General features: G+C 38.9%; 1 protein-coding gene across 2 annotated transcripts; it reads left to right on the top strand.

Annotated features, from left to right (window-relative positions):
* Positions 1 to 3,314: 3,314 nt before the first annotated feature.
* vgll4a (vestigial-like family member 4a) lies at positions 3,315 to 13,480 on the top strand. 2 transcript variants are annotated; one of them, XM_088330821.1, is made up of 5 exons: positions 3,315 to 3,488; positions 6,695 to 6,857; positions 8,540 to 8,765; positions 8,977 to 9,091; positions 10,486 to 13,480. In XM_088330821.1, the coding sequence occupies exons 1-5, from the start codon at positions 3,407 to 3,409 to the stop codon at positions 10,695 to 10,697; spliced, it is 798 nt and encodes a 265-aa protein (XP_088186947.1). In that variant the 5' UTR covers positions 3,315 to 3,406; the 3' UTR covers positions 10,698 to 13,480. The 2 variants fall into 2 exon arrangements, with proteins under 2 accessions (XP_088186947.1, XP_088186946.1); XM_088330820.1 differs by having other exon boundaries at positions 3,316 to 3,488; positions 6,692 to 6,857.
* The last annotated feature ends 1,052 nt before the right edge of the window (positions 13,481 to 14,532 follow it).

Genomic DNA, 14,532 nt, shown 5'->3' with positions numbered 1-14,532 from the left:
CTTACACACAGATGGATTCCATTTATCATAGTTCCTCATTTAGATCAACAGTGAATCATTCAGAGATCCTCACTGAACTTCTGGGCGGAGTTTACTGCACTTGAAAGTAAAGGGGCTGAATAATTTTGCACACCCACTTTTTCGTTTTTTATTTCTTAAAAAGGTTTTAAATACCCAATAAAGTGTGTTCCACTTCAAGATTGTGTCCCACTTATTGTTGATGCTTCACAAGACATTACAGCTTTATATCTTGATGTTTGAAGTCTGAAATGTGGCAATAGGTCCCAAAGTTTAAGGGGGCCAAATAGTTTTGCATGCCACTGTATGTGGTCAAACAAATCTAAGGCCAATTCACCCAAAAATAATAATCTATGACTTCAAAACCAAAAAATGTCAATGCACAATAAATGACAAAAACAGACGTGCACCTGCATACTTTTGAAAATGTAGAGGTAGATCATTTATTACTCATTTGAATTGAATTGTCTTCAATGTAATTGATATCTACTTTGTGAAACATTATATGCAACGAGATTAGACATGGCACTCCAGGGTTACCATGTAATAGAGACTTTAAAGAGAAAAATTGATGAAGACAAAAGTAATGGGCAAAAAATATTAATATTTACAACTCTTTTTGTGTGTGCTGTACTTAAGATTACCGAATACAAAATAATAAGGATAGTACAGTATTTATATCAACTCCGTAATACACGCTTGTGATAATAAATCACAGTTAAGTTCAACTCTGAGAAAAAGTGTCGTACTTTTTTCTTCCACTAGGACGCCAAAGAGCTCTTTGTCCACAGACGGTGGTGATAGGAATTCCAAAATGTTTTAGAGATCCGGCTTTTTCGGCTCGACTCACTTAAAAGAGTCGGCTCTTTCGACTCCCACACGGCTCTTAAGATTGTTTTTGTTGTTTTAATCCATACATTCCCAAATAGTATTTAACAGTATGCACGGTATTGTTTTAAAATGGGGGTAAATAAATAAGAAAAAAGACAAAAAGGAGAAAGGACACAATAGAAGAATAAATAAATTAAAAAACGGAAAAAAAGAGAAAAAAAATAAGAAAAAGGAAAAAGGCAAAAAGGGATGTAAAAATCTATAGAAAAAACAAAAACAAAAGATGGATACAAGAAAAGAAAAGGGGAAACATAGAGAAGAAGCAAAGAAAAAAGCAAGAAAAAAAGCAAAAAGCTAGGGGAGGGGGAAGAATAAAGAAAATAAAAAATGAAAAAATAAGAAAAAGAGAGAAGAAACAGAGAAAAAGGCAAGAAAAAAAAGCAAAAAGCGAGGCAGGAGAAGTAAAAAAAAAATTAAAAAGTAGAAAAAGAAAACTGAGAAAAAAGAAGAAATAATACAGGTTTTAAGAGGCCCCTTTAATCCGTGTATTGTTTCAAAAAATATCTATTATTGTAATACATTATAATAGCAAATATTTTATCACTCAATAGTGAACTCTTAACTCATTTAACTTTGAACTATACATACAATGCAACTTTAAAGTCAAGTAACTCAGAAATTTAGAAAAACATGACCCAAAAAACTACAAATAAATGATGAAATACAAGAAAAAACTTGAACCTTTCTGCGAATAAAAAAAGAAAGTAAAACACAATCAAGCTGAGGTTTTTTTAGTTTTTCCTTGCCTTCATGTAGGTTTCGGATCACGGGGGATTTAGTCCATACACCCCTTTCAGACTTCCTATATTAACAAACATGACTTGACGAGACATTAACAGGGAAAATCATAGGAAAAACAAGTTAAAACAGTTACAGATATACAAAACAAAGTTAAAATAGTCAAGTCATGTTTATTTGTATCGCCCTTAATCACAAGAGGTCTCAAAGGGCTGCACAGACTACAGATAATTGCAAACTACAGACTATTATCACACTATCCCCTGATCTGAAACCAACATGAGGGCAAGGAAAAACTACCTCAACATGAGGTAAATGAAGAAACCTTGAGGTAATTCCCCTTTCAGGATGACCAGGCTGCAATGCAGTGTCTGAAATAACGTCTGCCGGGACGCCTGGGGCGTGCATCTTTTATGTCGGGCGAACAACTTACAAAACGTCTCCGCCCGGGTGGCCGACAACTACACAGAATCCATACGGGGAAAAATGCATAATGAGCAATCCAAAGAGAAACAAAGTGTCTCAATGGGAGCTGATTCCTTATTGTTGGGGAGCCGGTGTTATGCCGAGAAATGCATCCCTGCCGAGATTTGCTACTACAACCACTTTTACCTCGTTTTATCTCACTTCTCGGGAATGTAATGGCGAACATATAACCAAAACCACTTCATCTTGCATTTGTAGGGAATGTAATACAACTTAAACCACTCCGTCTTTGTATTTGTTGTGAATGTAACCGAACGGAAATGCACACCGTATATAAATTACTTTTGAGAACTGTTATGCACTCTACCGTAAAGCTTATTATGCTGAAATAAGCTTTACGGTAGAGTGCATAACAGTTTCAATACGAGCTATTTGAATAGAAAAAGGCAAAATAAACATGTTACCTGCTCAAAAGTGATTCGTATACGGTGTGCATTACTGTTCGAACGAATACAAAGACGGAATGGTTTAAGTTGTATTACATTCCCAACAAATGCAAGACGAAGTGGTTTTGTTCATATGTTCGCCATTACATTCCCGAAAAGTGATATAAAAGTGAGATAAAACAAGGTAAAAGTGGTTATAGTAGCTAGGGGATGCAAATCTCGACAGGGATGCATTTCTCGGCATAACACCGGCTCCCATTGCTCACTTCCAAGAGCCGGCTTCTGGAGCTGTTCCTTTCGCGAACGACACATCGCTAACAAACGGAGTAAGAGAGACAGTCGGTGCTCGCAAGTTGGTCCTTTCGTGTTTTTAATGCGCCTGGCAGCCAAACAGTTTTATACAATTTTGACTATCGGTTTAAACTACTGCTGCTGGACACAGTAGACGCACCGCGGCAGATTTGTAAGTCGTTGGCTTTATTCTACTGCTTGGAAACAAAGACGACGGTAAAGTTGGCGACGAGCTGGCGGCTAGTTGTTGCAAATGCTAAAGTTAGCTAGCAAGTTTGTCGCCCGTTGAAGTTAGCCATTCGACTAGCTAACGCGGAATTCTATTGAAAATATGTGACTCTTAAAATGTTATCATCATATTGAACTAACGTGACAAGTAAAACATTACCTGGTGTGTTAGCTAGCCTAGTCGTTGCTTTGGTTATATGACTAGAATGCTAGCGACAGACCCCACACTGCTCAGTATCGTAATTACAATGTTTTCCCAACAGCATATTACATTCACATTTTATTTGTTATTCTGTAGGAGACACGTTTGTCGTCTTCACCAATGTTGCCTGCTTGCTCCAATGTCAGCAGCGAGCCTGTTCGTGTAAATGCTGTTGCCTAGAATGGACCTGTTGAACTCTCAGTACCTGGATAAGATGAACAACAACATTGGGAGACTGCACTATGGAGGTGACATTCTCGTCATGTAATGAAATGACTACTAAGAAGAATTATTTTTTTCTGGCATCTGCAATATTATTTCTCATGTAGTTAAGGAGAATAGACTGTTTTCCATTTACGCATCATGCCTGGCGCTGTTGTCATCTTACTTGGCAAAAAAACATGAGCATCAACTTTAATTGATAGTTCTTAACTACGTGAAAGCCAACCCGAGTAAAGTCAAGTCAAGTCAAGTCATTTTTATTTGTATAGCCCTTAATCACAATAAGTCTCTAAGGGCTTCACAGATTAGTATACTATGTTACACAGACTATTTTTCAGTCGACAAGAAGAGTAGGTTATTATTCATAAGCAATGGAGTAGAAGTGAGTTTTAAGTTTAGATTTAAACATTTCCACTGAGGTTGCGGATCGGATCTCAGGGGGAAGAGCATTCCACAGCACCGGTGCCCGAATGGAGAACGCTCTCGAACCAGCAGAACACTTCTTTGCTCTCGGGATCACCAGAAGACCGGCACTCTCAGATCGTAGGCTTCGGACCGGGACATAGGGGCAGATCAGATCTGAAAGATAAGAGGGAGCAAGTCCATGTATGATTTTGTACAATACTAAGAGAACTTTGAAGTCACATCTTTGGCTAACTGGGAGCCAGTGCAAGTTAGCCAAAATCGGTGTTATGTGATCGTACTTTTTTGGGTGTTAGTTTACCTCACCCATATTTCTTTGCCAAACCATGTTATGTTTATTTGAATAGCCCTTAATCACAAATAGTCTCAAAGGGCAGCACAGACCACAGGTTATTGCAAACCACAGACTATTATGACACCATCACCTGATCTAAAACCTACATGAGGGCAAATAATACAGAGATATTGTCAACATAAAATATAGGTTAGTCATATCCTATAGATAGAAGTGTGTTTTAAGCTTAGATTTAAACATTTCCACTGAGGTTGCAGATGGAATCTCAGGGGGAAGAGCATTCCACAGCACCGGGGCCCGAATGGAGAACGCCCTCGAAACTGCGGATCTCTTCTTGGCTCTTGGGATCACTAGTAGACCAGCGTTTTCAGAGCGAAGCCTCCGGAACGGAACATAGGGGGAAATTATATCTGAAATATATGAGGGAGCAAGTCCATGTATGGTTTTGTATACCACCAACAGAACTTTAAAATCACATCTTAGACTAACAGGGAGCCAATGCAGGTTAGCTAAAATCGGGGTAATGGGATCAAAGTTTCTTGTCTTCGTTAAAAGCCTCGCTGCAGCATTTTGTACCAGCCGAAGGCTCTTGATTTTGGACTTCGGGAGACCGGAGAGTAGTGCATTACAGTAAACGAGACGGGAGGTATCAAACGCATGAATTGTACTTTCTAAATATGGCAGTCAAAGCTTTAGTTTGGTTGTCGTTTAACATTGCAGGCTAAGTTACGAAAACAAATGTTCACTGATGTATAAGCATGACCCATACGCTCTCGAGAAAAAAGCATGTGCCGTAGGGTTTAGATTCAAATAAGGAGATCTCTGGCACTTGTTACGGTGCACTGTCAGCAGCAAGGCGCTCTGTAAAGAATGCCCGGGCCATCCCTGTAGGTTGCATTGCCTTAATTTGAAGCCTATCTGCCCTCCTCTCATAAGGTTGCCCTCTATTCGGTTAGGCTTTCTTTAGAGCAAAGTTCGGCCAGGAAATGGCACAATATTTTCACTTAGGGTTTATGGCACTCGCCCACTTTCACAGAAGAGCACATTGCAAGTGAGGTTCTCTTTTTGGCCTTCCCTCACCAGGTAACGCTACTTAAAAATATATGGTAAAGTCACAAAAAAAAAACAACGCTTTGGGTATTACTCTTTCATTTCAACATCCAACAAAATTTGTGTAGACCTGTGACAAAATCAAACCGTGTCTGGTGTGATTGATTGATTATTGCTCCAGCGAAGGTCGGGGGGTGTCTGGTGTAGCCATCCAAAATGGCGGACTTTTAAGGTTGGGGATTCATATGACATCACGCAAAATCTATCAATAGTGAAGCGGGCTTTTTTAATTTACTGATCAAAGTGAGTTGTTCTGTCATGCAAGGGAAATATGATAACAGAAGGAAACAAACACACACGGTGCTTTAAGCAGAGCCCCTGATTTGGAGAAATTGGGGGCAAAGGTGCCTAAGAATTCTTACCAAGTAACCGGAGTGACAATGTGGAAAGCTACCTATATAGTACATATCCCAATGTTCAAAAATTAAGTGCCTGCATCCAGGACCAACATGGAGCTTACAAGTCTCTACAAGCCTACAATTATTTTTTAAGTGGCCTAGTACAAAATGATCAGACAGCCACCTCCGTTTCGTTTGTAATGGATCTGGCGTTGGGGACTAGCCACGTTTAGCAGTGGTAGCTTAAGAGTTGTTAGCCTGTTAGCTTTCTCTTAAGAAGACACCTCAGTCGATATCCGGAAGCAATAAAAATTCAGGCAGCACCCGCTGATGATCAGCTTTTCTTTGCACTCTTCTGACTTTCCTCAGAGTCTGATTTAATTGATCAATTCAATTTCAATATAATGAGCTGCTAATGTTTATCTTGGTGGCCAGTTGTGCCCCCAGCTGCTTGACTTAGTGCTTTCACCAGTATCCATTAGATTCCGGTTAATTGTGCAGCCCTGCCGGTTAGTACAGGTCCAAACTGCTCAACCTAACTATCTTCATGGACGGAAGGGGTGACTTTGTTCAATTGGCTCTCTGGTCTGTTTGATCCTGCCAGACAAAAGTTCATTCAGAGGGCTTGTACAGCTGTGGCGACATAATTGGAAACTATTCTTATGATCTTTTCAACTCGGGGTTTATATACTGCAGTAATAATGGCTGCGCTATACTCCCATGTTCAAATGAATTTCATGATTGCTGTTTATGTATTACAGTGATGAAAATCTTGCAGACAACATGCTTCCAAGCTCAAGATCTTGATACTGTTTTTTTTTCAGTTAAATGTCCTGTCATGTTGTCTTTCTAACTTGCTGCAAGGATTTATTGTTATTTTTGCGTCCAGTGTGATGTTTGACATGTGTTTTACTGCTATGTGGGTTGTAAGACTGGAAATTTTCACTGGAGCGGCACACCTACCTTTTGTACGCTTAACCAGTTCCCTAAGAGTTTATAAAAAGCAGTGTCTTCCTTATGGGCCTGCTGTGTTATTTTAATCGTATGTGATTATTCATTCCAGCAGATGAGTCCAGGACACCCTCGCTGCCCTCTGCTGTATCAAATATAAGCGGGCCCCCTCCCCTTTGCCCAAACAAACGGAAGTATGGCGATGAACAAAAAACGGACCAAACGAATCGTGTCGACGACCACATGACCAAAATGAGCAGATTGTTCGCAACTCACCTGTAAGTATATTATTTTTTAATGCAAAGACTAGCCTCTTGTGCAATAATTCATGGGCTTTCTTTACTGACACTATCAGAAAAGCAGTAATTACTAGAGACATGAAATTGGCTGTGGTTACCCAACTTTAGTGTACACATAGGGTGGGCAAAATGGAAAAAAAAAAATCATATGACAATTTAAAATAAAAAATCTTTGCTCCAGAAGTGGCCCGTCGGAACGCTAAGGTACCGTATATTATTAAAACTCTTTCTGTGTACCGTCTTACTTTGTGATTATCTCGTGTTTCAATGTAGCCACGTGCGGCTTATAGTTAGGTGCCGCTTATGTATGTACAAAATGTTTTAAAAATGTACTGGGTGCGGCCTATAATTAGGTGCGCCTTATACTGAGAATTTTACGGTAATCGGTATCGGCCCTGAAAAACCCATATCGGTAAATCCTTAATATGCTTACTCCTTGCTTCAAATATCACACTGTCACAATTGATAATTGTAAAAATATTATAATGATAAGGATTATTATGATAAGGATTATAATATATAATATTTACAGGCACCCTTGTTGTATGCATTTAGTGAAGCACAACCATTATTTTTCTGTTCTCACTATATTGTTCTACACCAGCGTTTTTAAACTGGTGGGTCATGACACAAAATCCTGTCGCGAACCTGCTTTTAGTGGGTCGTGGGCCTTAGCCTTGGCAAAATAATGCTAAAAAGTAAAAAAAATAACTCAAGGTCATATAAACTTCTCAACTGTAGATGGCGAAAATGCCCTCCAAATAAGAGTTGACACCCACCATTTGAGACCACGGAAAAAGACCATTAGTTGATTGTTGTTTTTGTTGTTTTTTTGTACTAATATTTAGCATGGCCAAACTTGGATATAGCAGAGAATAGATGAGATATGGATTTTATTACCTTGAGGACAAAGCCACTGTGAAAGAACTAGAATTTCATTAAAAATGCAGCTAATTGAGCATCAAAGCGAATATTATTATTTGAAATCATTTTAGTTTTGCTGGTCATTTTTTGTGAATATACTCTACTATCTCTGGCTAAAACAGCACAATTCTTTTATCCAACAAATTTGAAAAATTGAATTTTTTTAATTCTTTATTTAGGTTGCGACATGTAATTAGGGTGGGTTGATGGTACCTGAAGTCAGACCAGTTGAGAACCAATGTTCTACATTGTCACTAATAATTGTTTAAGTCATGTTTCTCCCAAAACACTAAAGTTGCAGTTACTCCACTCCACTGACACTGGCAAAGAGCCATTTGGCAATCCGTAGGCGCTGCCCGTATATGGACTTCTGGATAATGTGAACTGGTGTTGCCTCTTAGCACATGTTGACCTCAACAGCAATTGAATACTGTTGAGATTGGACAATCAGTCTCTACTGAAAAATAAAAGAAATGACAATGCTTTGGTATCTTTTTTGTGCATTTGAATCTTGTAAAAAATGATGGATACGTGTGAAAGTGTATTGTGTGGTGTTGCACCGGGGTGACATACAAAACCGCTCTCAAAGCTGTATTCAGTTAAGAATTAAATACAAACACAAAAGAAGCCAAATAAATGACAATATACCAGATCACATTATGGTTATATCACTGACCCCAATGTACAAACCTAAGTTATTTAAATTAATTTATTTATCATTACATTTTTTTATGAAGGTCTCGGCCCTCTGTTGGAAACAACCGCAATGAACACTGGAGCATGAGCCACGGTCCTGTGGAGTACATCAGCTCTTCCTCAAACGATCTCCATGAGAATCATTTGTATTCTTCCATTTCTACTTATGCTGTGAACCAGCCACCAGCTCTGGCCAAAAGCAACATTGACAATGCGGTCGGAGGCACGGAGAGGTCTGTTCTCAGTGCAGCTGTTGAGCGGCAGCAGGTACGGCCGTCAGCATGTCCTCATTGTCTGCTTTAAGAACTCGGGCATCCTCACATCACGGGAGGGGACAAAACATGGCAACTTTACCACAGTTGAAAATTAGATTGGAGGGAGTGGCTATAACTCCCGTGTGTTGTGCAACTAAGGAGGGCGGTGAGGAAAAAAACTGTTGTCTTTAACAAACTAATATTTTTTTTCCGTCCATCTATAGAATCGCCCCTCTGTTATTACATGCGCTCCTGCAAGCAACCGCAATTGTAAACTCTCCCATTGCCATATGAACGGCTGCTCTTCAAGCCCGACCTCAGACGAGAGAAAGACCAATGGTAAGCTATGTGTCAATAGGATTGTGTGGCCAAAGCACTGTTTGGATGAGTCACAGGAGGACATTACTTAAAAACATCGTTCCATTCCTAGAGCGACAACATAACCCAAGTTGTGTATGTTTGGTAAAAGGTGTTTTTACAATAAGTAAGGTGAGATTTGACTGAGTGTCAGAGTTAGGACTTATAAAAGGTGTCAGCCCACTATTCATAATGGAGAACTCGCTGTTATCATTGTTCAGGTTTTTTTTTACCCAATCTAACCAGATATTACAACATTCAATGTGCAAACTTGCCCCATATGGCAGATAGTTTGGACCATTCAGCAAACTTTAAGTACATTTTTGGGACAATTCCCTGGAGCACATTAGTTTCACACCGGTGGAGAAATACTTCCATTCAGTACATTTTGTTATTTTATATTTATAAATGGATTATTTCATGAAAGCAGATATAAAAACATTTTAAAGTTCTACCTAACATCCCTTTTTCAGTATTTGACTTTTGACTCTTTAAACAACTCAAAATGCATTTTTTTTTCCCCCTTCTCAATGTCAGTTTATAACGGTTAGTGATCGACTAAAAGAGCATGCTAGGCACGATAGAAAGCCCACTTTAATTGAGAATGCCTTCTGATGATGTATTCTTGAGCCTCTCCAAAACTCAGTTAATTTTTAGTGATTTCCTGCCATTTGTAAACTCATTACGTAAGGCTGCACAGTTTATTAGAAAAGTGATTCTGGCCCATGTAATTTCCATTTGAATCGATATACCGTGTTTGTATTTTAATGTGAATTTTAACCGGTCAGATTCAAATTTAAATGTGCATCGCAATTCATTTCGGCCATTTTGTAACGTAATTTTAATTGAGTGCACTGTACGTTTGTCTTTTTGTCATGCATGTAAAACAATGTATTTCCTTCATTAGATATTAAAGCGTAATTTCGATAAATACATTCTAATTCAATAACATTGCTTATTTTATAACTGAATAATAAATCCATTTATTAATCTCTTGACATTTGCACTCTCAGGGTTCGCGTGTGCTGAGGCCAAACTATCCCAGCTATCTTGGGTCAGTTGGACTGTAGACGCCTTAAACAGGCTGGCAGGCAATCACAGTACATTGAGTCCGGGGATAAATCGGACAGATTAAGAGCTAGAAACGTACAACTAGCCACTATTTTGTGACACTCAAACCATGAAATAGTATTCTAAAGGTTCTTTTTATTGATGGAAAATGCAACAATGAATCCGTTTACCTCAGAATATGATGTTGGATGTCTTTACCACTAGGTGTCAGACTTGCGTTGGATTTGTATAAATCTACTGAGACGTATTGTTGATGTCAGTAGACATTAAGTAGTTGTGGTTGTTAAAACACACTTACTTTTCAGATAATACAGTTTGTGATCCTGTGATTGAGGAACACTTCCGCCGCAGCCTGGGCAAAAACTACAAAGAAACCGAGCCCGCGACCAACGTGGTGTCAAACTCTGTCTCCATCTCAGGCTCAGTGGATGACCACTTTGCTAAGGCACTGGGAGATGCCTGGATCCAAATCAAGGCTAAAGGTGGGGGTCCCCAGGCCCTAGAAGCAGATGTGTGAAAGGCAAAAATAAGGTTCCAATCACTTGTGAATGTCACATTCAGTATATTTTCTTGCTCAGTATCAAATATCTACAGCTTAGAACACTTAGACAGTCCCCTGTCCAAAGTTTTTATTTTTTTGCCAAACTCTGGACTTACAACAGCAGAACCTTAATCAGTCCAAAACGATGTCTAAATTAACTTGTATCAGCTGTGAAATACAAAGTGAAAATATTTTGGTATTAATAATGAAAAAACAAAAACAAAGGACGATACGATTTCATACTTAATGTTTTGTTCACCTGCCTTAATTACCAAAGAAACTTTTCTCTGCCTCTGAGCTTCCAAGCCGTTCATGTTTTTATGGCTTAATATTTTCAGAATTCACACCACTTTTGTGTCTTTATTACTTGAAAATACATTGCCTGTCACATTTGCACTATTGCATTTACGATAGTTTATGAAACAGGTTCCCAGTTTGTGATTTGGAACCTTTTTGTTGTTTAATTCAATTTGTACTTATACCTTGCTTTATACTAAGATAAATGTGCCCCTGAACTGGACTCCATTTCACTGTTTCTTAAATAATAATTGTTATTTAGCTGTGTGTGTGTGTTCTCTTTGTCTGGTGAAATAATCCAAATAGATGTCTATAACTCTAAAGCATGTTTCAAATAGCTGGATTCTATCACAAACCTTGCTAAATATTTTCCCAGAATTTATTTTTTAATCATTGTAGAAAATATTCACTGCTGGTACAGTTGTACTCATTATATATTTTTGGTATCTGTCAGACACGATGGTAGGAGGTGTGCATCTTGGCACCCTCTTTAAACCACAGCCTCTGGAAAGGTTGTCTGGACTGCAGTTTGCTAGGCAACATTGCTTCCATTACTCCGCATAGCGGGATGCTACACCTTTTGCATGAGACTGAACACGACTAAATCTGAGCTTCTTCAAGGATGAAATATTCTGTCTTGATAAATACAATTCGATGAATTTTACACAGAAGTGCATATTGCAACAAACCTGTCAGAAGTGTGAGTATTAGGTCATTTAAAGGGACATGTGTATTATTCAGCGCCTCCTAATGGTAAAAACACTTAATCATACTATTATTTTTTTAAATGAATTAACTTATAATTTAAATGTGCTTTTTTAAATACTTGTAGGTCTAGAAATTTTCTTTTATTTTTTTTATATAACATTAACCTCATGTGAAGGAAGCTGAATCCTTGTCTGCCATTTACCTAAAATGGATGCCACCCTCCCAAAAACAAAAACCAGTGAAAGACCGGGTAGGAAGGCAGACGAAAGATGTCAGTCTGGGCACTCAGGGCAGCATTAGCTCAGGAGGTAGAGCACTCATCTTGGGATCAAGAGGTCGCAGGTTCTTCCGAGTAATATGTATATGTTATATGTATGTATATTATTGGGCTAGACACTGAATCCCTAATGCTCTCGATGGCAAGTTAGATGCCTTGCATGGCTGACGCTGCTATCGGTTAGTTTGTAAAAGGCACATTGTAAAGCGCTTTGGGAGGTTTTCATTGACTTAAAAAGCGCATTTACTTTGTGTCTCTGTAGTCTGTATTCTTTCTTGTGCTTAAATGCACTCCTTTTTGGTGTCATTACTCAATACAGCGACATTTAGTGGTCAAATATTACACATTGTTCTGTTAAAAACAAGCTACAGACTCGAAACAGACCAAACTGTACCATCCCCTATATCTTCAGGCAGTGGGCGGGGGACACCCTGAACTGGTTGCCAGCCTGTCACAGTGCACACAGACAGACAACTCACTCGCTCATTCACACCTAGGGACAATTTGGACCGGCCAATTCACCTGACATGCATGTTTTTGAAATGTGGAAGAAAACTTACACACGCACAGGGAGAAAATGCAAACGGGAAGGCCGTAGTAGTTGCAAAAGAACCCTTGACCTACGCACTGTGGGGCTGCGCGCTATTGTTCAGGTCAATATTGTTTAACATGTGTCCTATTTTAATCACCAGGAGGCGCTAAATAACACTAACATTGTCCCTTTAAGCATTGGAACAGATTTAAACAGTTATTGTGTGAGGTGTTCCCTGGGAGTAAGTGTGCTCTTCCATTTTGTTTTTAGAATCATACAATCGTAGGTTTTTTTTTTTTTTTGCCAACAGGATTGTGTATTCCCAAAATGAAAACAAGTGTATATTTACGGATATACATATCTTGTCATGTTCCAAGATTCCCCCCCCCCCATATTAATCAATGTATTTCAACTGTTACACATGCTTTTGTTTTTTGTTTTTGTTTTCTTTGCTGTCCTCTTTTGTGACCATCATTGCGCAGCGCGGAATGATTATTTGTATTTTGTATGTATTGTGTGAGGCTTATTTGTAGCATTTACGGTCGTTATTCCTTTAGCATGTATTCCATTATTAGTTTCACTTCATTACTCTTCCCTGTCATAATCAACGTGCACGAACACATCGGTCTTTTGCATAAAGCTTTTAGTAGATTTGAATACGTGTGCGAGTAGAATTGGACTTCTGTGCACACCACGGAATCATCACCGTATTGTCTTGTTTGACACAAGCCGTTTTCTTTTTTTACTTGGGGTATCGGACAATTGTTATTTAACTTGTCTATTTAAAAAGATGGTATCAAAAGACAGTACAAAACATGCTTGTCTCGCGTATCACTACGTGAATGAGGGGAAAAAAGGTTTCATTTGTACACTTGGGTCCATATTTCTCTAGGAGAAAATAGAATTGTTTTATAATGTCTTCCAAATAAACACAGAAAAAACCCATTTGATGTTATCGTATTCTTATTACTGCTTAACAGTCACTTGGAATTCAAAGGCAAAGCCTAAGTGCTTCTGATTGAGAGCAGGCTTTCTCACGTAATTGTGCCACAGCAATTTAGCTCAACAAATAGTGAAACTATTACCAAGTCCTCTTGGTGTTTCTGTTTTAATGTCAAAAACTCAGCAAAATAAGAGCCAGGTTGAAGGCAATACATGTTTTTCTCAGTTGACATCCTTGGACAAAAATGCCTTTTTCACAGCATATCCTGTGAATAATAATTTTCCCAAAAAGGCAAGGCAAGTTTATTTGTATAGCACAATTCATACACAAGGCAATTCAAAGTGCTTTACAGAAATGGCAAAGAGACAGGTTAAAAACACAATTACAGTTAAAACATAAATAAGTAGTGTTGTTGTCATTTATCCTGAATATGCATTACAAGTACTTCAAGGCTTCCTGGTTATGGTCATACTTTCTCAGAACAAAAACATGTAAAATGGATAAACAAATGCGGAAGCTACAAAAACACAAAGGAGAAGAAAACAATACATATAAAAAAAAAGGGTGAGCAGTAGCATAGTTTATTAGCTATCACCCCTTTAAAAAACAAATATATATGGGTATACACACATACCAACCGACCATCCAACCACCTGGGTTGGTTTGGACACATGGAGAGGATGGATGAGGACCAAATGTTGAAGAGGATCTACAGAGCAGAAGGAAATGGAAGGTGACCAAGAGGAAGGCCGCGATTGACGTGGACGGATGAGTGCACTGCAGGAAAGAGGTCTCAATGTAGTGGAAGCTAGAGCTCTTGTTGGTGATAGGAATGAGTGGAGAGGTGTTGTAAAAGGATAGTGGGATGTGTGGATGCGTTCTAAGGGATGGGCAGGGCACCTGTATGATGTGGCAGGGGTAAACCAGTGAAAACTCAGGCCCAGCTGTTGAACAAAAGAGTGTTGTGTCACCCTGACCCGAGTGACATGGCCGCTTTCTTGTGTCCCGTTTCATCTGGAGGGACGAAAGCATGACCGACTTAGGTGCCGAGGTG

Source organism: Urocampus carinirostris, chromosome 3 (genome assembly GCF_059441175.1).
Source record: "Urocampus carinirostris isolate Australia breed hairy pipefish chromosome 3, RoL_Ucar_1.0, whole genome shotgun sequence".
Classification (NCBI taxonomy): domain Eukaryota; kingdom Metazoa; phylum Chordata; class Actinopteri; order Syngnathiformes; family Syngnathidae; genus Urocampus; species Urocampus carinirostris.
This window is presented reverse-complemented; position numbering and strand designations above follow the sequence as displayed.